Source organism: Chrysochloris asiatica, unplaced genomic scaffold, assembly GCF_000296735.1.
Source record: "Chrysochloris asiatica unplaced genomic scaffold, ChrAsi1.0 scaffold00006, whole genome shotgun sequence".
Taxonomy (NCBI): domain Eukaryota; kingdom Metazoa; phylum Chordata; class Mammalia; order Afrosoricida; family Chrysochloridae; genus Chrysochloris; species Chrysochloris asiatica.
In genome coordinates this window covers 20,737,331-20,764,678 of record NW_006408524.1, presented here as the reverse complement: position 1 = coordinate 20,764,678, position 27,348 = coordinate 20,737,331, and the positions used below count along the sequence as shown (strand labels likewise).

The 27,348-nt window shown below is 38.7% G+C and overlaps 1 protein-coding gene across 1 annotated transcript in view; it reads left to right on the top strand.

The window, feature by feature from the left end:
• The window catches only part of GARS (glycyl-tRNA synthetase), a 51,732-nt gene that overhangs the window by 16,544 nt on the left and 7,840 nt on the right, over positions 1-27,348 (top strand). Inside the window, exons 2-13 of the mRNA XM_006832166.1 lie at positions 683-784; positions 1,490-1,592; positions 3,337-3,478; positions 5,408-5,496; positions 5,993-6,069; positions 9,912-10,057; positions 12,353-12,502; positions 17,151-17,313; positions 18,948-19,112; positions 21,065-21,172; positions 21,996-22,141; positions 26,247-26,332. Coding sequence (XP_006832229.1) covers positions 683-784; positions 1,490-1,592; positions 3,337-3,478; positions 5,408-5,496; positions 5,993-6,069; positions 9,912-10,057; positions 12,353-12,502; positions 17,151-17,313; positions 18,948-19,112; positions 21,065-21,172; positions 21,996-22,141; positions 26,247-26,332 — 1,477 coding nt within the window. The remainder of the gene's footprint in view (positions 1-682; positions 785-1,489; positions 1,593-3,336; positions 3,479-5,407; positions 5,497-5,992; positions 6,070-9,911; positions 10,058-12,352; positions 12,503-17,150; positions 17,314-18,947; positions 19,113-21,064; positions 21,173-21,995; positions 22,142-26,246; positions 26,333-27,348) is intronic.

The window sequence follows — 27,348 nt, the reverse complement described above, 5'->3', positions numbered from 1 at the left end:
TAGCATTATATGGCACTGTAGGATAAGCACTTGACTGCAAGGTTAATTTGAACCTCCAGGTTGGTGGTTCAAACTCACCAGCTGCTCAAGCCTTAGAAACCCTATGCATGGTTGTTAAAGGTCGGAACTGACTCGATGGTACTTAACAACAACAATAGAACATTTATGGGACTGTGGATGTATATACAATCAGATGCTGTCTGAATAAATGTTTGGGGGCCCATGACTGTATGTTTTTATAAGTTCTTGGATGTGACAATATATAAATTCTTGGGTATGACCCAGCAGAGACGAAGAAGAAATAGGAAAGTGGCAAACCAAAAGAGTCGTTTTTATGTTAGCAAGAGTGGAGAGAGAGATTCAAGGAGAAGTTGGAATATGTATTGGTTCTTTTCTGTTTCTAGTGCAAATCTTACTCTTTTTCATCAATTCTTTTCTTCTCTCCCTCCCCCAGGCTATAAGAAAATAAATCAGGAATATTTTCGTCTTCTCTGTATTTCACTGGGTTACAAATGCTGATGGCAGAGACTAGTAGTTAGCTATAATGATCTCCTGCGTAATAAGCATTTGGAGTACATCAAAGTTACAGACACATTTTTTAAAGACGTTTTAAAACACATTCGTAACTTTCCTTGGTTTCTGAAACAAATCCTGACTATATATATTCTCTTTTTTTGACTAGGGAGATCTTGTACGAAAGCTGAAAGAAGATAAAGCACCACAAGTAGATGTAGACAAAGCAGTAGCTGAGCTCAAAGCCCGAAAGAGGAATTTGGAAGCAACGGTGAGTCTTGGAATCCTAAAATAGAATTGTAAGTGGTAATAGGATTCTTCATCTTTCCTTTCTTTGAGTGAAAGAGACCTAGAAAACTGTGTGAGCACCTCTCATTTGATCATCTTGTCTATTCAGAATGCATCTTCCTCCTCCGTACTTGGCAGACTCCTCCTCCTTTCAATGTGCATGTAAAAAGATGTGTTTTTTCCCCCCAGGAAGCCTTCCTGGCCCCCTTGCCTGTCCCAACTTCTAGTCTGATATGCTCTATGAATTTCCCTGGAAGGTGTTTTTTTTTTATGAATTCCTATATGTCTGGCAGTAATGGTTTGGTTGTATTTTTTAAAAAATTTTTTTCTGATACTGCTTCTAAACCTTTCAAACTGTAAAATTCCTGCCATCACCAAACTGAAATGTTTGTACATCACCAGTCCATTATAGAGAGCCACTTAGATCTAGATACTGTTTGCATTGTCTGAATCGAAATATGCTTAGTCTTGTAATCTTGGAAATGATCTCATACTTTTCTAAATAATCAAGCAAAGATATCTTTTCTGTGACTCAGACGGAACAAAAAAAAATCTAAGGTTTCTGTTTTTTTTTTTTTTAAGGTATCAAAATCTCATCTACTGATAGGTTTATATAAGATTCTGTTGATGAGTTCAGCTTCTTGCCCATTCCCCTAATTGCACACTTTTTATTTAAAATCCCATGCAGGAGCTGGCATTACAGCCCAAAGATGACATCGTAGACAGGGTGAAAATGGAAGATACCCTGAAGAGGAGATTTTTCTATGATCAAGCTTTTGCTATTTATGGAGGTAGGGAATTAATGGAAGAAAGCACACTTTTATTGATAAGCCCAAACCCATTGCCACTGAGACCATTCTGACTCTTAGCGACCCTTTCTTTGTAGGATTTCTGAGACTGTAAATCTTTACAGAAGTAGACAGTATCATTTTCCTCCTGTGGAGTGTTTAATGGTATTGAACTACTGCCCTTGTGTTTAGCAGTCCAGCGCTTATCCTACAACACCACCAGGGCTCCTTCAGTTGTGTTCGTGGTAGCTTTAAATATTGTTTTTAAAACAAAAGCGTTACTTTTTAATTGATGTTGAATTGGCACTGTGAGATAAAGCACTGGACCACAAGGTTGGTTTGAACCACAAGGTCAGTGGTTCAGGCTCACCAACCACTCCTTGGAAACCCTGTACAGGGTTGCTATGAGTCGGAACCAACTCCACGGCACATAACAACAACAACACATCTTTATGGGAGCAGAAAACCTCATCATTTTCCTGCAGAGCAACTGGTAGGTAGGTTTGAACTGCCAGCCCTTTGGTTAGCAGTCCAGTGCTTACCCTATAGCACCACCAGGACTCCTTCATGTATTGTGGAATCCTTGTAAAATGCCATGGAACCAAACAGTAGTTTAGCTTAACTATTGAGCACTGTGCTTTTTAAAAAAACTATCTGTATGGGATCAATTGGACAACAGCAGTTGAAAAGATTATACAGGCACCTTAGGAAGCAGTGAGTTGATGTTAGTGGGGAAGAAGAAATCAGAAAAGGCGGGTGAGAATGGTTTTACACCTCAAGAATGGAAGCAGTGCCATTTGATTGCTCATGCAGAAACTGTGAAAAGGACGTATATTTTACTGTGTATATTCTCAAACAACAAACGTGCCATGGAGATTTAGGAGCAGTCGGGCAAGCTCGGAGTCCTAGTGTGTGCTATAGGCTAAGGACTGAACCACAAGGTCCGTTTGAACCACAAGGTGGGCGGTGCAAACTCATCAGCCCTCCTCCAGAACCCTATACAGATAAATGACTCGATGGCACTTAACAACAGAGAGCAAGCCTAGTATTGGCTAGCAGATTTACGCCCTTCACACAAGGACAGTGATAAGAGTCCCTAGATATTCTCTGTGGGCAACTCCTGGAGACAACATTCTTCATAGTTTATAAATAAAGGTCTACATCTTTCTGAATACTATAAAGGTATATTGGTGACTATGACTAAATAAATGTCTAAAAGAGATTATTATAGTAAAGAGAGATTATTATAACAATATTAGATTTAAAGTATTTTGCCATTGAAACTTGATGAGGGTTTGACTAAACAGATCTCTAAATGTTTAACTAACAGTTTACATAGTGGCTCAAATACCTAGAACAAATTTAGAGAATTGGGTGCTTAAATTTTTTACATCATTTTTTTCATTACCTGGTGTGGTAAATTGTTTTCTAATTTTTATGGCAGAAAACTTGATCTTCAATTGGTTTCTCCTGTGTAGGAGAATGATGTTTTGAATTTTATGCTAATCCTACTTAGAATTGTAGACATGAAAATAGCAAATGGAGTAAGAGCATTTGTATTGTATTTATTTCTCTTGTCTAAGGGGAAGTATGGTGCTGTAGTGTTGCGGTATCAGAATTGCTGACCGTAATACAGTTCAGGAATGCATGGAGTCTCACAGGTGTTTGTTACTTGTGTCTCCTTTCCTTTATTCAGATTAGCAAAGTAAAGTGTTTTTTACAACACAGACTCTCCTGTGTTCTACAGGTGTTAGTGGTCTGTATGATTTTGGACCCGTCGGATGTGCTCTGAAGAACAATATTATCCAGACCTGGAGGCAGCACTTTATTCAAGAGGAACAGATCCTGGAGATTGATTGTACTATGCTCACCCCTGAGCCAGTGTTAAAGTAAGGTGCCTACTTTGAGGGCTGATATTGTGTCATTGGCATATTGAAGCAACTGTTCTTTTGGTTATAAAAAACTATCCATGTCCATTGTATAAACAAAGAGATACAGATACCTTTTGCCTTGTAATGCGTGTCCTTCCATTCTTTTTGTATTTTGAACTACTGCCTATATGCTTTCATGTTAGCAGTCCGTATATGTTTTCATGTTAGCAGCAGACCACTTTTTTTCCCAATGAAATGTAAGTGAATATTTCCTCACTTACTAAATCTTCTTCTAAAGCATTTGTAATGATAACACAGTATTGTTTTTATGTATGTGCTGAAATTTCGATAGCTAATGCAATACTATAAGCATTTAAATTGCTTCTGATTTCTAACAGCAGTGAATGTCCATATAGATGAATTTTTGTGTATAACCTAAAACCCGCAGCCCTCAAAGTGATTCTGACTCATAGCAACCCTACAGGATGGAGTAGGGTGTCGTTGAGACTGGGTCGTTACAGGTACAGACTGCCTTTGGTGGATTTGAACTGCCATCCTTGTAGTTAGCAGCCCAGTGCTTAGTCCACAGTAACACCAGGGCTCCATGAACATCCCTATAGATGACTTTTTGTGTATAGTTCTAATTGTTTCCTTAGTATAAATTCTTAGAAGTTCTGGGCAAAGGTATGTGTACATTTTCATTCCAACAGTACGGTTTGTTTTGAAGTTTCAGTGCAGAAACTTATTCATACCAGCACTGTTGAAAGAAGAGCAAGATTGCTTACAGTGAATATAAAACTATGAAAGAGGAATTTTACTATTTTGTATTTTCTCCTTTCACTCATTTAATGTAAATAAATGATAAAGAGCTAATTTTTATTATTTACATCCTTTAGGCTCTTTGTAAATTCAATCAAGTAAAATGAAGTAATTACTGGTGATGGGTCTAAAGTGATCAGGACATCCTAGTCTTTAGCAGCTTGCTTCTTTAATAGAAACTTTGTCCATACAGATTTCAGTAGCAGAACACTTTTCCTTACAGTTCATTGGCAACATTGAGCAATCCTATGTATTCTGAACTAGTCAATTCCCAATGGGTTTGACCTTTGCTTAGATCACTAGTAATAATTGCATAACCATGAATTAATTGATCCTGTAAAGTAGTACAAATTCTGACAACCTGTGAAAAAGTGTAACCTAGTTAATGTTTTTTCTTCCTATGGGGAAAAAGAACTGGTGGCGAGGTTGGGAATAGATTTGAGGAAGCATTTTCTTTGGCATACATTATTAACCACAGGGATACGCCATGTGGTGCTTTCATCTTTTAGATGCACAGAGACAAACTCTGGATACGCAGCATGTATGCATAAGTGGGATGCTCTTATAAGGAAAAGTCTGTGTACAGACTTGCCTCATTTAACTTCTCCTCACTTTATTGCACTTTGCAGGTGTTTTTTTTTCTTTTTTTCACAAATTGAAGGTTTGCTACAACCCTGCATGTATCAAGTCTGTTGGTGCCATTTCCCAACAGCATGTGCTCACTTTATGTGTCACGTTTTGGGAATTCTCACAGTATTTCAGATTTTTTCATAATTCTGCTGCATACTTATTAAACTTACACCGTAGCATAAACATAATATTTGTATGCACTAGGAAAGCAAACATGTCATGGACTTGCTTTATTGGCTGTATTCGCTTGAGGTGCTCTGGGACTGAACCTGCAGCATCCCCGAGGTGGTGGTGGTGGTTATTAAGTGCCATCAAGTCAGTTCCAACTCATAGCGACCCTATATAGGGTTTCCAAGGAGCACCAGGTGAGCTTGATCCTCTGACCTTGCGGTTCAAATTGACTTGGCAATCTAGTGCATTAACCTGCAGCGCCACACCAGATAGACCTGTATTAATTGGTGTGAGAATAACAAATTGACTTGGCATTTGTTTACTTAGGACCTCGGGCCATGTAGACAAATTTGCTGACTTCATGGTGAAAGATGTGAAAAACGGAGAATGCTTTCGTGCTGACCATCTCCTAAAAGGTATGCTTTCTTGTCTCACCTGAGCACCCTTTACATTAGCAAGGGGTAGTTTGTTGTTGAGTGCTGCTGACTCATAGCGGCCCTGTTATATGGTTTCCAAAGAGTGGCCAGTGGGTTTGAACCATTGACCTTGTACTGAGCAGTCCAGTGCTTATCCTACAGTGTAAAGGGTGAGGCTAAACTTTTCTCCTTAATTTTTTCAGTTTTCTTTTTTTTTAAATTGAGGCATACCTATAAGAAGTAAAGCTCACAGGTCTTAAATATACAGATCCAGTCCCATATAGACAGTTAATTACAGATGATTAGAAGTGCTAAGCCAGCAAGAGAATCAAGATACTGACATGACTGTTTCTGTAACATCACTATAGGAATTATATAAAATAAGAACATTTTCATATTCTTGGACTCTTTTTTTTTTTAACTCCTCAGCATTAAATTTCAAAAGTGCATTGTTCTTTTCCCTGTTGATTGAAATTGACCAACTCCATTCTTGTAGCTCATCTACAGAAATTGATGTCTGATAAGAAGTGTTCTGCTGAGAAGAAAACAGAGATGGAAAGTGTCTTGGCCCAAGTGAGTACTTTTACAGTCGTCACACTAACTCCCTCATGTGCTCTGTTGTTTCTCAGTGCTTGATAGCTGTTGAGTTGCTGATTGTGCTGACCTGCCCACAGTTGTAAAGAGGCAACGTTTACTTCTGTTTCTCCTTGTATCTGTTTTTGCATTTTGATTTTCTTCTCTCTACCTTTTGTAGCTAAAACTAACAAGTCAGTGCTTGGCATTAAATTTGTTCCCTCTGTAGGGACTGTTTAGTTTTGTGGCTTTAATAGCTAATGCTTGAGGAAGAATGATGAGTAGTGTTCAGCAGTGGTTTGGAGATGTGGGGCAGATAGCTTTATGAACACTGTCTTGTCAGCCACCTGATCTGCCTCTGGTTGGACTGTCCCTGACCTTTGCTGCTGTTCTTAGAACCTGATGAGCAGGTCTCTGCTTTTCTCTATTATCCTTTCCCAGTTTGTCCACAGACCTAAAGTTTTATATGTATTTTTTAAGCTAACAAATTTTAGGGAAGGGAAAATAGACAAAAAAGGTAACCTATTCTGATCTTTTACTAAGTACAGGTATGTTTTCTCTCTGAGAAGTTATCCTTTTTTTTTAGTGAGGAGGGAGGGAGGTCCCACAGGCCACTTGAAGAATCTGATGAAAATACATACAGGAAAATGTACACACCTTATAGCTCTATATTACTGATTTCTCCCCTTATCTATCAACTGTTTTGTTAAACATGTCAGCTGTTACATTTCTGTAATGCCATGCTTTGTCAAGAGATTGGAGAGTCATGAGTCACCTCTAAAAAGTTTTGGTCCCTTAGGTAAAAATTCCTAGTACAGTGTTTATAACCTGTTTTCTTTACCTTGGCATATAAATATCCGAAGCTAAATGTAACACTCCCTAACACTTTGCTTTTTTCTCATGAGAGTAACTGTATACTTCTCCACTATTGTCCTAATTTTTTTTTAAATGCTAATCTTTCCCTTTCCTTATTTAAATGGAAAGCCATATAGCTGTTGAATCATCTGCCAATTTATTTTGGTCCTTGTGAGGTTTATATTTTATCCCTTGCTTAAAGCTCAGAGCTTTATCATTATTACTTCTTGTATTTCGGCACTGTTAAAGCCACACATTTGTTTCTCATTTCTTTCCCTTTCCAAAGGCATGACCTCACCTATAAGTAGAAATGAAAAACGCCTCTAATCGGGATTTCAGACTTGCTAAGAGAGACACTAGCAACAGGCTCAAACACAAGAACAGTTGTGAGAATGGTGCAGGATCTGCGTTTCTTTCTGTGGTTTGTAGGGATAGTATCCAGCAACAGCAGAGAGATGTAGTCTAAGATTTCATGCATTTATTTCTGTGAGTGTCTTTGATCCCAACAGTCACATTCATTTTCCACAATCAGGAAGAAATTAGTGATGTTACCATATTCCTCTGCTACTGTATTTCCTGTAAATTGGTACTCTAAAGACTTGATCAGATATTTTTGGCAAGACATTTCTTAAGTGGTTCTATGTACTTCTGTTCGGTATAGAGTGCCTGGTTATCTTTTTTGTGCATTAGAGTCATTATTGATCATTGTCTAGATCTGTTCATTGGTTGTTGTTGTTAAGTGCCATTGAGTCAGTTGTTGTTAAGTGCCACTTGATACTGAAACCCTGTATTGAGTTTCTGAGGTGTAATCTTAATGGGAGGAGCTCTGGTAGCATGGTTACAAATCGGACTACGAACCGCAAGGTCAGCAGTTCGAAACTACCAGCTGCTCCGCGAGAGAAAGATGAGGCTTTCTGCTCCCGTAAAGATTTACAGCCTCGGAAACCCTGTTCAGGGTCGCTATGGATCGGAACCGACTTGACGGCACGTAACAACAACAACAACAACGATCTTCATGGGAGCAGTAATCCTATTTCTCCCACAGAGAGAACTGCCGACCTTATGTTCCCAGTGCAGTGCTTAGCCTACAGAGCCACTGTGCTCCGACTTCTCCATACAGTTTTATTTTTTATTATGGAAATGTTAAAAAAAAAATACAGTATAAAAAGTAATGTCATGAAACCTCATGTATGCATCACCGAGCAATAACAGTACCAATGCATGACCAATCTTAGTTCGTCTACTTTTACATTCACTTTTCAACCCTCCCCAAAATATTGTGAAACTCTTAACATTATTTCATTTCATACATAAAACTCCAGTCACTGTCTAAGAGCTATACTCCACGAGGTTTTTTATTTCTCTCTACATCCTCTAAGTCTTTAACTTCCTGACTGTTGCATTATGCAAAACACTATATATTCTGGAATTATCTGGAAAATAAAGAGATATTCCTCAGATTCTTTTATTTTCTCAAGAAGGTAGACTGTCTTATATTAATGGTATTTATGTTTTGGAGGTCACTGCAGTTTCCTCATTGATCCGGTTGTTAACTGCCACCAAGTTGGTTCTGACTCCCAGAGACCCTGTATAGGGTTTCCAAGGGCAAGCTGGTGGTTTTAAACTGCTGACTTTGTGGTTTGCAGTCCAGTAATGCTATAACAAAAAAGCTAAAGGTAGTACATGTTTGTTTTTGAATTTTATAAATTGAGCTGTATCCTAGAAGGCTTACTTTTAAAAACAAAACAAAACAAAAAATGTTATTCAAATTTGGAGCATGATTAGCATGCATGGCTGTCTTTTTGTAGCATGAAATGCCCATTAGCTTTATAAGGGGAACAAATGTAAATTTTAATGTTGTTGTGTGCCACTGAGTCAGCTCCAACTCATAGCAACCTTGCATAGTGTTTCTGAGGCCTTAAATTTCTACAGGAGCAAAAAGCCTCATCTTTCTCCCTTTTGGAGCAGCTGGTGGATTTGAACTGCTGACCATGAGGTAAACAGCTCAACTCATAACCCACTATGCCACCAGAATTCTTAAAATTATAGTAGTCACTTTCCACTGAGTAAGGTATTACATACCAGACTCTGTGCTAAGTGCTTTAATATTTACTTTTATTATTTAATGTTCATAATCCTGTAAGGGCTTGTATTACAGATTGGCAAACTAAAGTTCAGAGTGAGCCATATAACCCATCAGTGGTAGAATTGGGAAATATACCCAAGGTTTTCTTTCTGTCCTGTAATCCTCAATTCTTAGTCACTGGTCGTTAGTTAATTTATGGAATTCTTTTGTTTCTATTAAGAGATTTGTGTGTATGTGAAGTTTAAAATATTCTTTACTATTGGGTGGTTTGTCATTGCCATTTGAAATTTCTTGACTTGGAAGTCATACATCATTTTAAAAGGTTTTGGCATTTGTCATCACTGAATAGCTTGTATGGCACATGTGTAGCGATGAATAAGACCCAGCCCCTACCTTTATGAAGCGTAACGTCTAGTGGGAAAGCAGAGTTCTCTGCACATTTAATTTGTAGACCAGGAAAACACCCCTGGCTCTTAATTTTACACAGGTAAGTAAAGCTCAACTTTTAAAACTGATTTACATGATTGCAGATTTTTGCCAACCAGTAAATACTAATAGGTGAGCTATTTTTCTTTGTCTTTCATGATGGGATGGCATGTGTTAGTTTTGGGTCAGTCAGTCCCAGAATAGTGCCCCATTTTTCTGTTAAAAGTGTATAAGTTGTTAATGGTTTTAATGTGACTATGCTGAGGGTTAGGTTAATTCTGGTTTTATTTTGTGTACGTTTTAACAGTGGATGTTGTTATTAGGTGCTGACTTGCCTGGTAGTCCCTTTTCTTGTTTCAGCTCATTGTTGCAGCTGCTGTCACAATGGATGGGTGGAGTTATATATAATACTTTATATTATGCCTTGTTTTTTCTTAATCTTTTACACTAATTATTTTCTTGACATACCCTTTAGCTCGATAACTATGGACAGCAGGAACTTGGGGATCTTTTTGTGAACTACAATGTAAAGTCTCCTATTACTGGAAATGATTTATCCCCTCCAGTACCTTTTAACTTAATGTTTAAGACCTTCATTGGGCCTGGAGGGAACATGCCAGGGTAGGTATCACTTAACTGTTAATCTGTTTATGTAACAAAGTTGCTAAAATTGCTTATTGTAAAAGATAACTATTAATGTTGTGAGTAGTATATAGAAATTCTATATAAATACATTAAGGAGAAAGAAAAACAAGCGTATTTTTAAGTGTATATGATGATTGCTTTTATCATAGTAAAGTGCTAAAAGTCTGAACATTGTATCTTCTAGTTATAGCTGCCTAGGGCAAGAAGGACAGTTGAAGAATGATATTACGAACCATTGAACGTATTGCTGAAAGAGGTTTTAGGAACTATTTAGTCTAGCACAGCTCTGTCCAACAGAACATTTGCAGTGATTACAATGTTCCATTATCTGCACTGCCCAATATGGCAGCTCTAACCATCTGGTGTGGCACTGTAGGATCAGCACTGGACTGCAAACCACAACATCAGCAGTTCAAACCTATCAGTTGCTCCTCAGAAACCCTGTGAGTAGGAACCAATTTGACGGCACTAACGAACAACAACAACCACATTTGGCTCTTGAGGGCTTGAAGTGGGCTAGTGCTTCTGGGCATTAAATTTTTTAATGTATTCAATTTTAATTTAAGTAGACATGGAACTATCAAACTACCATCTTGGACAGCATAGGTCTAGCTTGTTGATTTGAAAGATACAGTTTTCATAAATGGAATAAAGAAAGAAAACCTGAACAGTTTATAAGATGGTCTAGAACTGAACTATTATCTGCATTCTACAGATTCCTTGTCCACTGTTAGCAAACTTAGCCAAAGCTTCTGGTATTTTTCTTTTATTTTAGGATTGGTCTTGTTTTAGGATAAGAGCTGGGAGTCTTTTTAGGTGTCCTAAATTATGTGTCTTAAATTAGAAACTTGTTGTTATGTGATACAGAGTCAGTTCTGATTCAAAGTGACCCTGTAGAGGGTTTCCAAAAGCAGCTTGGTGGGTTTGAATTGCTGACTGTGTGGTGAGCAGTTCAGTGTTTATCCTACAGCACCACACCAAGGCTCAAAGGAGAAACTCAAGAGTAATAAAAAGTTGCTTCAAGGTATTTTGTGGAAGAAATCTAAGGGTAAGCCTTTCATTTTGGTAACGTGTTATGGATTGAATTGTGTCCCCCAAAATATGGTTAGCAACCCACTGCTTAACTTATTGTGTCCCAAAAGCTCCTTATTTTATATGCCACGTGTATTTTATACATATATATGTTGTTGTTGTTATGTGCCATGGAGTCAGTTCCGACTCATAGCAACCCTATACAGGGTTTCCGAGGCTATAAATCTTTACAGGAGCTTTCTCCCGCAGAACCGCTGGTAGCTTCGAACTGCTGACCTTGTGGTTCGCAGCCTGATTTGTAACCACTTTGCTACCAGAGCTCCTTATACTGCTAATAAATATATACATAAACAATATCTACACTTATGGGTAAGGAGCTCTGGTAACATACTGGTTACGAGTTGTGCTGTGAACCGCCAGGTCAGTAGTTTGAAACTACCAGCTATTCCATGGGAGAATGATGAGACTTTCTGCTCCCGTAAAGATTTATTGCCTTGGAAACCCTTTGCAGGGTCACTATGAGTCGGAACTGATTCCACAGCATGCCACCACCATATTTAAGGGTGAAATCTGGGAAAGATCACAGTGAATTAAGTTGGTATTGTGTTAAAGAGAAATGAGGAGAGCATCTGAGCTTAGTTTTTGTTGTTGTTTTGAATTTCAAAAATGTTTTCTTCTGAAGTACACTGTTGGGAATGCTCTCCGAGTTGGTGTTTTCCACAGAGTATTTTCTGTGACATTAAGGGAGGACAGTGATTATCAGTATGTATTTGATTGAATCTATCTTTGAAATATGGAGGCAAACAGAAGAATTCTCTGGCTAAGAATGTAAAAGTAGGACAAAGAAAAATCATCTGAAAGCAGTTTGATAGCTGCCTGCCTTGGTGGAAATGGTTGCTTCTGAGGAACTGACACATTGAGCTCCAAGGCCATCGAAGATTTTCGGGAGACTTTGGAGTTTTGACCCACTGGATTGATACGATGGTGTTTCTGATAGTAGAATTGCTGTACCAATTACCTAGCATGTTCTCTACGACTTTTTACATAAATGTATTTATTGTTAGGAGAGTGCTTGCTAGTGAGGAAAGTATCTGTTTCTAAGACTTCATTTTAGAACCTATACAACTTTATTGTGAAAGTGATATATTTATTATTTTGAGAATTTTTATCTACAATATCAGATGTATTAGAAAATACAATTTCTTCATAACGGACTGGTGGTTTACTTTTAATCTACAGATATTTGAGACCAGAAACTGCACAGGGGATTTTCCTGAATTTCAAACGACTTTTGGAATTCAACCAAGGGAAGTTACCTTTTGCTGCTGCTCAGATTGGAAACTCCTTTCGGAATGAAATCTCTCCTCGATCTGGACTGATCAGAGTCAGGTATTGCCTCTGTTAACTCTTGTGATAAAATTAGTAAATACTGTTGGCCTAGAGCTAGAAACGAAAGCTTGTTAATTTAAAACATTTCTACTTCATCTCAATGCGACTATGGATTTATCGTTGTCTTCTCCAAAACAGCATGTTTTATTGTTGTAAATGTCACCTCTGGCATGACAGGCCATTTTGAACAATTAAGTTGATTTCTGAAGGGAAGGGAAGGAAGATTAAGAATCGTTTATCACCTGCCCCAAATTTTCCATGTTCATTATACGTTGAGGACAGTAAGGTCTTGATTGTCTAAACAAAGGCAATTTCTGGCAGTGGAAAGTGTAGGGTAGAGTAGGATAAGGGATCATTCTAGGTGTTCAGAGTAGACAGCGTTCACTGAAGTTGGGGTGGGAGTGTTTCAGTAACTAGTAACTGATCGGTGTCCTGCATCTGTATTGGAGAAGGGTGTGGTTGTGCTCCGGATTGTTTGGGATGGCACCGTGTTTACTAATCAAAAGATAAACAGTTTAAACCCACAAACTGGACCTCAGGAGAAAGATAGGGCAGTCTGCTTCAAAACGATCAGCCTGCTGCCATTGAGTGAATTCTGATGCATAGTGACCATAAGTAGGGTTTTGTGAATGCAATTATTTACGGAAGCAGACAGCCTCATCTTTCTTCTTGGAGTAGCTGGTGGGTTTGAACTGTCAACCTTGCAGTTAGCAGCCCAGTGCTCAACTACAGTGTCACCAGGACTCCCTTCTGTAAGATGTTGTTGTTAAGTGCAACCTTGTATAGGGTTTCTGAGGAGCGCCTGGTGAGCTTCAACTGCCAACCTCGTGATTCAAACTGACCTTGCAGTTCAGTCCATTAACCCGCAGCGCCACACCAATACTCCTTCTGTAAGATAACAATCTAGGAAATCACATAGGACAATTCTAGTTTGTCCAATAGGATTGCTGTGAGGTGCAGTCTGTTCTACAGCCATAGTTGTGTGACAGAAAGACAACTTAGTCAGCAGGCTTACTCCTGTCTACTCTAATTCAGGCACTCACTTGACTATATAGCCTACCTTTGTCAGGTGTTCTTAGGAATGTATGAAAGGCATACTGGTACTATTTGGTTGTACTTTTCTTCAGAAACTTATGACTTAGGTGTTTATGACTTTAGGCTTTTTGTGAATTCTATGAGTTTTCTTCTTCATATCACCACTTAGGGTAATAAATATCACCCAAGAAATAAAATATGTAGCTACACTTAACTTTGTTTGACTCCAGAAGTGGCTGTCTAGCCCTCTATCACCTCACCCACCTGTTTCCTTGCTTCCCTTTCTACTGTTTAATTACAGACTTCAGTCCTGCTTATCCGAGCCACTGACTAGATCAAAACACCCACAGCATCCCTGTCACTCTCTGTTAGGAAATGCCTCTGCATTCTGACCAGAATGTAGTTGTAAGCCTACTGTCCCTCAGACTTGAGCTCCAGAGAGGAGACTTCATGGAGGAGAGAGCTTGCACAGCTGAGCACTGGATGGGAAGGATTTCTAGGTTTTGATGTAGAAAGAAGAGGAAGTCAGAAATTATAGCCCGATATTATGACAGTGAAGATGTTAGTAGATTTCAGTCTGTTTTATTTTCTACTGTCTGGGTCTTGTAATTTTTAAATTTTTCTGTGGCTTCCCCTATATCCCAATAATGTCTAGCAAGCAGACTTTCAAAATACCAAGGAAGCTATATGAGACTGTCATCGCCTACAGCAAGTGTTTTGGGAGAAGATTTATCCAAAGTAAATTAGCTATTGGCAGATTTTAAAAGAACCAAGAAGTAAGGTAAACCCTAGGGCCTTGTAGAATGAATAGTGGTTAAACATGGGGGCAGAAGTGCCAAATGGGAAAGCCAGCCCAGAACTGAGGAAGGAACCCACTGGGGAACTAAATGGAATGCTCTTTCTATTCCTTGGTCATTTTCTCCCTGAAATATCTCTCCCTGAACTCGGGCTCAAGTTACTCGTGCCTCTGCAGACTCCTAACCTGTACAGGAACCAACCCCATGGTCTTCATCCATGGCAGGACTACAATTTCTTCTAGATCACATACAGAACTTTCGGATCATTTGCCTTTGTATAGCTAGAATTCCTTTTGTTTAGATTGGGAGCATTAGATTCTTTATATGAAAATTTTTGTTTTATTCTGGTTGGCTGACTTTGTGATCTTGACTGTCCCTAGTATGTTCTCTGAATTCACAGGCAAGAGGTAACACTGGTCAAATCAGTATTGTGTTGATTCTTGTCTCCTGTCTGTGGTCTGGAATTACTTTAAAACTGATACATTTTGGTATCAGCTTCTTTGGGGATTCTGCGCGGGACCTTTATTTTTACCTGTGCTGTGTTTTAGATATATGCACTCCCCGTATTACAGATGAGTTCTGTTCCTAAGTTTGTCTTTAAGTCTAATTTGTACATAAGTTGAAAGAGTTGGTACAGTTTATATGTAACATTAGTCAGATGTTTGTCTTAGTACAGGCATATGTTGCTTAACCTCCTGTGAAATAGTACATTATTCAAATTTGGAAATTATACAAATACCATATTATATACAGGCAGTCCCCATATAATTTATAGACAAATTCCTGTAAAACCTATTGTATTAAAACCTTATGGGAACCTACTGGACAAGGCCCATGAGCTGAATGAATGCTCAGGAAACAGGAATCTGGTCTTGCTGGGTATGTTGCTAAACTGATGGGGAGTGGGACATAGTGGAAGCTGGATTGGGACTTCATGCACAACTAGGCAACAGAGCTGGAGTCCTGGTGTGGCACTGTAGGACAATGCTCTGGACAGCAAGGTTGGTTTGAACTGCAAGGCTGGAGGCTCACATTCACCAGCTGCTCCTCTGAAACTCTATACAGGGTCACTATGAGTTGGAACTGACTCTTGACAATAACAACAAGTGCAGTGTGGGAGTGGGGAGGGCATAGGGACGTGGTTGCTGGGAGCTCAGCTGGTGGTGACAGCCCTACCTGCTGCCGTCCTGTTGTTGGCATACCTGCTTCCTGGTCACTTGCTGCCACCTCTTAGAGCCAGCACCTGCACCAGGAATGAACCTATCATGATTGCTGGGTAAGTGAATGAAGCCAGGAGACGCTGCAGGGATTGGGATGTGACCTAGAACCCCACTACTGATTTACACTGGGGGCTTGGTGTCTTTAAAACCATGATGGGAGAAGCAATAAACAAAAAAGAGCTACTTTAAAAAAAAAAACACCAAATAATAAAAACACCTTATAAGACCCGGGGCTATATGTGGTCCATAACATTAAATGCCTCAATACCTATTTATGGTATATAGTGTATGTTTCTATGCATAAAAAGGTTAAAGAAATGCTTCAGGTGCACTAAAACATCTTTAACATAATAATATAGTACTAAATATGATTCAAAATGTGCTGAAAACTAGTGCTGTATGTTATTACGAATTCTTTTATATACCTTGAAGTTTTAATATAACAGACTTTACGTGGGTTGGCCCATAACAATGGGTTATGTGTATGTAAGCTTGATCTTTGTAAGATGGAGACTGCCTATATTCTGATGCTATCAACCCAGTTATAAGCTATGCAAAGGCAACCACCAGGTTTATTTGTCTCTGTCATAATTATTATACATGGAAGATTCATGATTGTTGTTGAATGACAAGACATAGGAGCTACAGTACCAAGTAAGAGGTCCCATTAGAAAATGAAGTTTACAAATCCAACCTCGTTTGCCATGCATTTCATGCAATTTTAGAACCCATTTAAGTAATTTTATGTTACTTATAAAACATCTGAGATAACCTTCAAAATGTACTCTAAATGTGTACTTTATTTTTTTTAAAGAAAAGAGATTTGATTTTGACCCATAAAATTAATTTAAAACACTTTCCCTATCAATGGGTGCTAAATTGCCACTCAGACAGTTCTCTTTGGAAACCATTACTGTGTGCATATTTATTTCATCCTCCTGCAGTAGCTCGTTCACTTCATGCCTCATGCTCCCTGCCTTGAATAGCACTTGATTTCAAAGCGCTTCCTCTAGAGAAGCCAGGTGTGTGGTGCCACTCTCGGCCATTTGCTTTTCAGAGCAATAAAAATCAAACTGTCATAAAAGCTTGAGAACAGTTTCACTTCAATTTTAGTATCTCTTCTGTGAAAAGTAAATGCCAGGCACTTCATTTCGTGTGTGTTTATAAAGACTTGCTAGCGCTGTGAGGAAAACCATGTTACTGGGAAAGCACTGTTCAGTGTCTCATTTTTTGTGAGGCATATGCTTATGTTTTTTTTCATTTTCAGAACTTTATTCTGATTTTTAAAGAGTACTTTCCATCAAATGTAATCATCTTTTGTGGGTATCATGGCAGATAAAGAATTAATATTTGAGAGGTGTTTATTTAAAAATAGTGATCAATAAAGTTTTCATTAATGTGTTTAAAAAAAACAACCACCGACTGAATTTTTTTTTTTCTTCTGCTATTTCTTTAGGAAATGTTCTGTGTTCAGTGATGCGATTCCTGTAGTGTGGGGTCTTTATCAATGTACTTTAGTATATAATTGAATATAGGATTTTATTGTTTTTTTATACTTAGGAATGCAAATTTTATCTCCTATGTTTTTGTTTCCAGAGAATTCACAATGGCAGAAATTGAACACTTTGTAGACCCCAATGAGAAAGACCATCCCAAGTTCCAAAGTGTGGCAGACCTCCACCTTTGTTTGTATTCTGCAAAAGCCCAGGTCAGCGGACAGTCTGCTCATACAATGCGCCTCGGAGATGCTGTTGAACAGGTATGATTCCTTATGTGATTTAATTTAGGTTGTACCAATTTGGAGAATTGTGACACTTAGCAAATTCTGCATTCTGGATGATAAAACCTTTTATTTTAGCAGTCAATTTAGTTTATATGCATTATTGTTGCTTTTGAAATGTATTTATTGTAGTGGGAGGAAAAGGAATCCCACTCAACTACTAGACCAAAGGTTAGCATTCAAACTCACCCAGAGATGCTGTGGGAGGCAGGCCTGGTAATTGGCTTCCCAAGGCTTGTTAAGTGCCATCAAGTCCATTCCGACCCACAGCGACCCTGTATAGGGTTTCTGAGGAGTGTCTGGTGAGCTTGAATCACCGACCCTGCGGTTCAAACCGACTTTGCAGCCCAGAGCTTTAACCCACGATACCACACCAGCACTGGGACGGGGCAGTCTGCTCTGCACACAGAGGTCAGCATGAGTCTGAATCTACCTGATGGCAACTAGGAACAAGTGGGAGGGAATCCCCTGACCATTCGTAACAGCACCAGGAAAAGGAACTGATGCAAATGTTAACAATACATAGTACTTTTGGGGAAGCGGAATTTGACTCTCAGAATGCAAGTGCTTTTCGGTATTTCCCACAGCAGTTGGGACAAGACTTTGCATATAGTCGAATTTCTCTAAATATGTACCTGGAGAAGTGATTGAGTGGCTGTTGCCCAGTAGTGGAATACGTTTCCCTGGGGAGTGATGAGCTTCCTGCCTCTGCAGTGTCCAAAGAGAGGCTGGGTGACAACTTGCCAGCCGTATGGTAGGGAAGACCCCTGTATCGGGTGGGAGAGAGGGCTCACTGCTTTCTAAAATTTTTCTAGTATTTGACCGTAAGATTACCTATCTGGTGTGGCGCTGTGGGATCAGCACTGGACTGCGAACAAGGTCGGCGGTTCATACCCAACCGCCGTTCCTCAGAAACCTTATACAGGCTTGCAGGGAGTCAGCACTTAACAACAACAATACTCTATGAGGGGCACAGATTATATCCGTTGATTCAGAAAAGAGAATCTTTGTCATTAGTAAGGCTATCGTTTTTGGTCCTATAGAGTACCAGCCCTGTGACGGAGAGGCATACCTCATTCTCGTGTGCTTCACACTATTGTGTTTATTTGAAGATCCTACCCAGTGAAGGGTTGCTGGTGGCCATACATTGAACAAGTCTGTTGGCGTCATTTTTCCAACAGCCTGTGCTGATTTGATGTTTCTGTCATGTTTTGGGAATTCTCTGTATTTCAAGCATTTTCATCATAATGCTTAATAGACTGAAGCATAGTATAGAGGTAGCTTTCATAGGCACTGGGAAAGCAAAGAATGCCTGTGACATGACTTTCTGCGACATTGGCTTCATTGTGGTGGCCTAGAAGCAAACTGGAATCAGTGTATAACTAGACAGCAGAAAGCTTGCCCAACACTCCATCACCATCACCTTGCGAACTGGACAGTGACCCCTTTGAAATGAGCTCTGGTCACATTATTGGCATTTGAAATTATTCTGAAGGCTGGATAAGTATTTTCAGTGGAAAGTGCAAAACTTGAAAATGTGGAATAAATGCTTTTGCCTTCAGAAGTCCTGATGTGTATTTTTCTCCTTCCTTTATGCTTGCTTGTCTCTTTAGGGCGTGATTAACAACTCAGTATTAGGCTATTTCATTGGCCGCATCTACCTCTACCTCACGAAGGTTGGCATATCTTCAGATAAACTCCGCTTCCGCCAGCACATGGAGAACGAGATGGCCCATTATGCCTGTGACTGCTGGGATGCTGAATCTAAAACGTCCTACGTAAGGAGACGAGTCCTGATTTACCCATTGTTAACTTAGGAGGTGGATCCCAAATTGACTTTTGGAACAAAGAGCGAGCGATCTTTTCCTCAGTGGAATGGAAAAAGCAGTTGCCCCTGCCTGCCTGGGGGGCTACATTTTGTCTCCCAGGAGCCTGTTGTAGACTTAGGTGGCTTTTTCAGACAGAGGTTGGTGAAGGGACAGTGCTTGTCAGCAGCTTCCTGGGGTGGGCAGTGTTCTGGCTAACACCCCAGTGGAGCTGGCCAGGGTAGCCTCCTTTCTGACAAGGGCCATAGCGAACGGAGGCAGTGATGGAGTAATGGAGAAAAGAAAGTCAGTGCTCTTAGCTTAGAGAGTTATTTGGTTTTTCTGCATTGGTGGTAGTGGGAACAAGAGCATCCGAAACGAGGCTGAGAATCTCTAGTACTGCCCATAATGAAGGAGACTCTAGTCCGGAGGGTCCTGTGGGGTCTTGCTGCCACTAAGACCTTTTACATTCTATGAACTCAATTTTTAAATGTGAGGGCACTTCAGAAACTTTGTGAAAAATGGAATTAGAAGATAATGAATTTTTTAATAAAAAGTCATTTTTAAAAAGGAAAAAGCAAAGCTTAAGATTATTTAGAATGTGAAAACTTTCAAATGCCTTTCCCCAAGTGTTCATTCCATGTCTCCTCTTCATCGAGATCAGCAAACATTTTCTTTTAAGGGCCTAACAGTGTGCTATCTGCTTTGCAGACTACATATGGCCTCTGCGGCATATTTGATTTTATTAAACAGCCCTTTAAAATGTAAAAAAACATTCTCAGCTCACCAAGTGTAACGAGAAACACTTGATTGATTTACCAAACCCTGTTCTAGGTAATTTTCCTATGCGTTTTAAACACACAAACAAGTGCATCCTGCTGAGCCGTTGGTGTTGTGTTATTAAGGGTTACTAAGGTGTTCTTTTTCCTTTGTGTGATTAGTTGCCCTTGCTCAGCTCCTCTTCCCAGTAGGTATTCAATCCACTTCTCTAAGCTTTCCTCTGAAACTCAGGGTGCTAGGATTGTCCTGTCTGTTTCATTTGGCTCCCATAGCCTTGTTGTTCAGGCTCTGTTCTTTGAATTCTTTTGTTGTTGTCATGTGTTTGGATTTCTGAGATTGTATGAGTTTTCTTTTTGCCCATTTAGTGCAAGTATCCCACTTGGCACTATGCTGTTAGAAAGCTAAGTGATGGTTGGATTTTCCCAATTTTGGAATCAAGGACAAGAATAAATGTTAACGAGAGAAAGTCCTATTAAATATTGCTAATTAAATAGGCCTTTTATATACAACTCTTGTTCTTTTTCAAATAACAGGTTTCTAAGTTGTTTTTTTTTAAGAAACAATTTAAATTTTGCTTTTGAAAAGTATCTTAGATATTACATGAAATGAAACCTGGCACAATACTGTAGTAACCCCGTTATTTAGTTTTATTCTATGACCTACACCTCATGTTTTCTGCTGAGTTTCCTTTGTTCAGGCACAGAATGCCCGCGTTGATAATTGGCTGAGATGTGTGTTTAGTACAGCCATCTGATGCTAAATTGTGAGAAAATAGGCATTCCATCCGAGTGCTGGCCTCTGCCAAAATCATTTTGAATCCTGGTTACAGATCTATAGGTTTTGTCTAGATTCACATTTGATTTCTGTAATTAAATCCTAGAATGTGTTACCCACCATTTATAATATGACAAAATGAATTTGCCTAGAAAGTAAGAAGATTCTTATGTGTAAATTATCCTTTACTGATGCTTTAGTTACCTGACACATAAAATTATTGCTGTTTCAAACATTTACAAAATCTGAGAGGAGATGTTCTCATTGATTTACTTTGAGTATGTGAAACAAAGGTTTGACTGCAGTCTACATGTGTTTGTTAATGGACCCAATATAAATTATAAACATGTTTATTGATTGTGTCTTTTTAGGGCTGGATTGAGATTGTTGGATGTGCTGATCGTTCCTGTTACGATCTTTCCTGTCATGCAAGAGCCACTAAAGTTCCACTAGTAGCAGAGAAACCTCTAAAAGAACCCATATCCTTTCTTAGTGTTCTTAAAGCTCAGTTCCTGTACTCAGAATTAAAGTTTAAACATGATAGTATACAAGTCTGATTCTTGGATGTGTTGCATATGAGGGGCCTTCAAGATGTTTGTGGAAAATGGGATCTTCTCAGGAGTTTTTGAATTCCCCTTGTAATTTAAACATTTTGCATATTTCATTGCTACTTTCTTACTACTTTCCTTGTAATGTTACATGTACCATGTCAATGTTTGGCCCTTGAATGAAGCACATTCATAAAAATGTTCCAAAGGTATTTCAGGGTATTGGTCAGTTTTCCCCAACTGTTTCCAAATGCTCCCATAAAGATTTACAGCCTCAGAAACCCTGTACAGGGTCGCTATGAGTCAGAACCAACTCCACGGTACATAACTACCACCACCATACCTTACCTGCTCTTTAAATAAATGGTACCTGATGAATACTGGTTTTTGTTAAAAGATGAATGTCATTTTATGGTGGATAAAATAATAATTTAGCTCGCTTGACTTGCAACAGAAGTTTCCAGGCATTGAGGTTGTGAGCTGATTTCTTAGAGCAAAGCCAATGACAGGAAACAGATTGTTCTGTTGGGATATTATAGAAATGAATACATTGTTCTTTCAGGCAACATAATATGTAGTAGGTTTGGTTACTTTGCTGATTATATCTTTTAGGTATTTTTTTCCTCTTGTACTTGAAGCCAACATAAACAGGATCCGGGCTTCTAATAGAGACTTGATAGCTGTTGTTGGTTAATTACATTTTCCCAAATGTTCAAGCAGTGCTGTTTTGTCTTATTCCTTGACTGCTTCATACAAAACAGTCAATGTTGTTCAGTTTGAACCCAATAAAGGAGCAATTGGTAAGGCCTATAAGAAGGAGGCAAAGCTGGTGATGGAGTACCTGGCCTCGTGTGATGAGTGCTACGTTACGGAAATGGAAACGCGACTGAATGAGAAGGGGTGAGGTATAGATGTGTACTTGAACACAGGCTTCAGTCCCATTTGTCTTCTAGCTTTGGAAAGTCAGGGTGAGATCAGTTTCTTAAAAAAAATCTTCTGCAGGTAATCACTGTCTGTTAGCTGCATTTCTGGTATTGTCTCTGCTGAGATTTCTGATAGCTGCTGGAATTGCAGCCTGGAAAGAGATTTGAAATGGATTGTAAAGCTCATTCTTTCTTAAAGACTTTCATAGAGGCAGAGACTTGTTCAAGGTAGTGGCTAAAGGAGGAGTAACAGCTATGTCTCCTAGCTCTCAAACCATTGTGTTTTTTGATATCTGTAATTGTTTTAAGTATGAATATGAAAACAATAGAGAAGACTTATTAAAGGTATAAGGAATACAGCACTAAATAATATGAAATTCTCAGTGTCTGGAAAACAATAAAAAATCGCTACACTTGAAAAAGCAAGGAAATATGAACCATTGTGAGAAGAAAAATCATCCAAAAAAAGCAGACTCCAAAATGACAACCATGATAGAATAAACAGATGAGGGTGTTGAAACCATTGCAAGTAATCTTCATATGCCCAAAGGTATATAGAAAAATATGAACATATGAGGAGGGGCTTTAGAAAGTTCGTGGGAAAATGGAATTAAAAGATAATGGAATTTTCCCATGAACTTTTGAAGTTCCTTCATGTGAAGTAAGAAATATAAAAATATAAAATAAAAGCCAACTGGAATATTTTAAAGAGGTAATATGTCAAGTGAAAATGTATGGGATTAACAGATTAAACATTGCAGAAGAAAGACCATTAACCTTCAAGACGTATAATAAGACAGAAGAAAAACAAAATCGATCTAGCATATCTCAGGTAATCTAGCACATGCATAATTGGGAGTCCCAGAGATTAAGGAATATAGGGGGAGAAATCTGATAATGTAGTGGCTAAAAATTTAAAAAATATGATAAAAAGTAAACCCACAGAATCAAAAAACTTAACCACAAGCAAGATAAACATGAGCATACTAAACCACATCAGAATCAAAGTGCTAAAAACCAGTGATAATGAGAATGCTTAAAAGTAACCAGGGGATAAAAGAGTTAAAAACTATGCAGACTACAGTACTAAAAGACCAACCGCTCCTCACCTCATCTTCCCCCCAAAATTACCCTAGAATCCCATACCCAGTAAAATTCCTCTCAAAAATGAAAGTGACTGCGATATGGATTGAACTTATAGGTATTATTACACTGAGTGAAGAAGTAAGCTAGTCAGAAAAGGACATACTGTCTGATGACCTCATTCATATAAAAAGAAAAGGCAAAAAACAAAATGGGAATTATCTCTTTCAGTCAAAGAAAAACTCAGAGCAGGCAATGCCAGCAAAACTGTACTATTAAGAAATATTAAAGTTCTTCAGGAAGCAATTCAGAAACTTAGATCCACCCAAAGAAAGAGTCTTGAAAATGATGCATTTGTGAATGAATACAAAAGACATTTTTTTCCCCCTTGGTGTCTAGTTTCTTTCAAAAAAACAGAATGTTTTAAGCAAAAATGGTAGTAATGTATTATGGACTTTAAAATATGGCAGTAAATACATGCCATCAATAGCTTAATTAGAAAATAGGGAATGAAGTAATAATTGCCTTACGGTAGTAAGGGTGCATACATCATATGTGAAGTGGTTTATCATTTGAGTATAGACTATAATAAGTGGGAAAAAAATAAGCAAACATATAGTAAACCCTAGAGCAGTTACTTAGGAAAAAACACATGAAAGGGTATAACTGGTAAACCAGCAGTGGATCAGAGTAATACAAAATACTCAACCCAGAGGAAGACAGTTACAGAGGAAAAAGGAACTAATAACAGATGTGTCAAACAAAACAGGTGGTCGTTTAAACTCAATAGTATTGATAATTATATTAAATGTCGTGATCTAAAAACAAATTAATAGGCATTGTTTGGCACGCTGGCACGGTGGCTCCATAAGATAAGCACTGGACTGTGAACCACAAGGTCTGAGGTTCATATCCACCAGCCGCTCCATGGAAGAAGGATGATGCATTCTGCTATTGCAAAGATTTCAAAAGCCTCGGAGACTCAATATAGGGTCGCTGTGAGTTGGACTCGATGACACCTAACAATGACATTCCATACATTAGGAGCCCTGGTGGCACTATAGGATAAGCACTGGACTGCTAACCATAAATTCCACAGTTCAAACCCACCATGGGAGAAAGATGAGTGACTTTCTGCTCCCTTAAAGATAAACCCTACCCAGGGAGTCTCTGTGAGCCATAATTGACTCCGTGACAGTGGGTTTGGTTTGTATTTTGTACATTAAGGAGCCCTGGTGACTTAGTCACTTAAGCTCTGAACTGCTAAATGCAAAATTGGTGGTTCAAATGCATCATCCACTCCATGGGAGAAAGATGAGGCTTTGTGCACCTGTGAAGATTTACAGTCTCAGAAACCCTAAGGAGCAGTTCTGCTCTGTTCTGCAGGCTTGTTGTGGATCAGAAGCAACTCAGTGGCAATGCTTTTCATTAAATTTTTTGTTTTTATTATATACATTAAAGAACTTTGGTGGTCGCAAGCTGAAAGGTCAGTGGTTCAAATCTACTAGCCACTCCCTGGGAGAAAGATCTGGTGAGCTCCTCCCATAAAGATTTACAGCTTTGGAAACCCAGTGACCTCTAGGGTCTCTATAAATTGGAATCAGCCCCACAGCAACAAGTTCATCATAAACAGGAGCTGTGGTAGTGTAGTGGTTATGAGTTGGGCTGCTAACCTCCCTCAAAGGTCAGCACTATGAAACTACCAGCCATTCCATAGGAGAAAGAAAGGGCTCTCTGCCCTCCTAAAGATTTATAGCCTGGGGAATCCTGCTATGCATTTGTCATAAGATGAGCTCTTGTAAGTGGAAATACAATTATCCAAATTAGTAGGAAAATTTAAAAAATATTTCTAATTTCCCAGAATCAGTATCTCTGCTAAAACTACATTTAATCTTGTTAAGCTGGGCATACTTTACTAGTTGTTGGTGTCTTCGAGTCAGTTCTGACCCATAATGACCCTGTCTAGGGTTTCCGAGAAGTGGCTGGTGAGCTTTGCGGTTCAAACTGACCTTGCAGTCCAGCATCTTAACCCACAGGACCATTATATGTAAGCTTTTAGAATTATGGTGGTCTTCTTATTTCAGCTTTTGTAACTGTACCTACTTTATATGTAGACTGTTCACACAGAGCGCACATATGTTACTCACTGTTTATGTCAAGGAATCCTTAGTACACACACACAACGAATAGAATAAATCGTGAAGACAGAAGAGATCAGTGGACAACACCCAGGTGCTGCATAAGATTATCACTGCAAGAATCTAGTACCCACTATACAGTTTCAGGGACAGCCACATGAGGACTCTCTTTCACCAGCGCCGGACTACTTGTGAGGCAGGAGAAACCCAAATTGAAAAAGACCTCATAAGCAGAAATATTGGTACTAGGTGAAGTCTTGTAACCTGAAACTTAGGATAAAACTTTTTAGGAACCATGTTGACATATAAAACATAATCATACTTTCTAGTTAATATTCAACATGAGTGTCAAAGTTTACTTGGAAGTAAATGACCAGTTCTTTCCTTTTTTCCATTTGTTGGACAAACGAACAGAGTCATCTTACCAGTAGGAGTAGGAATTAGACTAGTTTTGAGGGTTCTGACCTTGATCTCAAAAACAGAAGAATTAATATCATTATGTCATTTGTAGTGTTTTTGGGTTTTGGGGTGCCACTGTCGCCTTTGATAGGGTGCAGTTTTCTATTGCTTGTTTAGTGGGAAATATTTGAGTTTTCCTTCTCTAGTAGATTTCTACGTTACACAAGTTCTAGTTTTTCAGGTTTTACTATACTTAATTTGATATTCCTCTGATTAAATTATTATACAAGAGGGCTTCAAAAAAGTTCATGGAAAATGGAATTAAAAGAAATCCCCTCATGTCATGAGAGTTGACCAAGCTGTATATTACACTTAAAATTAAAAACAATTCATAAAACTCCTTCAAATTAAGGTATAAGGATACATGTTTTGACTAATACCTTGTATTTTGTTACTTTGTAGGGAATTTACTATAGAAACTGAAGGAAAAACGTTTCAGCTAACGAATGACATGGTGAATGTGAAGAGATTCCAGAAAACACTGCATGGTAACTTTCTAAAAAAAAAAAGGAAATTCTTTCTTCTTTAGGTTTTAATTTTAAAAAATTTTTTATCCTATGTAATACTATCTTGCAGAAAATCTGAAGAGAAAAAAGAAACACTTAGTGTCATAGCACTATATTTGGGGAACATGTTCAAGATAATTTCTTGGGCTTTTTTTCCTAATACAACTGTACCCATTGTTGGTTTACAGTTAGGGTACAATTATATTAGGAAAAACAAAACAAAACTGTACTCACTGTTGGTTTGGAGTCCTGGTATGGTGCTGTTGGCTAATACACTTGACTGCAAAGTCGGTGGTTCAAACTCACTAGCCGCTCCTTGGAAACACTATACAAGGTCACTGTGGGTTGCAATCAACTCGACAGCACACAACGGTAACATTGTTGGTTTTATTACTAGGTGCCTGCTAGTCGATTCCAGCTCATAGTGATGTTATGTGACAAAATAGAACTGTCTCCTAGGGTTTTCTAAGCTGTAATCTGTAAAGAAGCAGATTGCTAGATTGTTTTTCCCTCAGAATCACTGGTGGGTTTGGGCTGCCAGCTCTTGGGTTAGCAAATGAGCACTTAACCATTGTACCACCAGGGCTCTTTAATTCTATCCATACTAGAGAATGAGTTGTAACATCAACTTTATATTTCTTATGGCCTCAAAAAATTCTGATTTCTACCCTTCTGTCCTGTGTACACGCACACACCATACACACCGTGTTTTGGAGCATAGATGAAGGATGCAGATGATTAACCATGGCTGCCTTGAAGGTCTTGGAAGCTGAGTAGTGAGGTCTGTGGGAAAGAGTGGGCCTCCCTATGTTTTGAGCCTGCTGTGTTGTGACCAGCCATTGCTGAGCTATGAGGGAGCCAAAATGGGACCCTTCCTTGTGTTTGAGGACTTTTTGCTATACTGACAGCTAAGTTCTGAGCTGTACTTCACCATTAATCAGACTTCCACAGAAGTAGGAACAGAAAACACCTTCTTTGACCATATTTCTAAAATAATA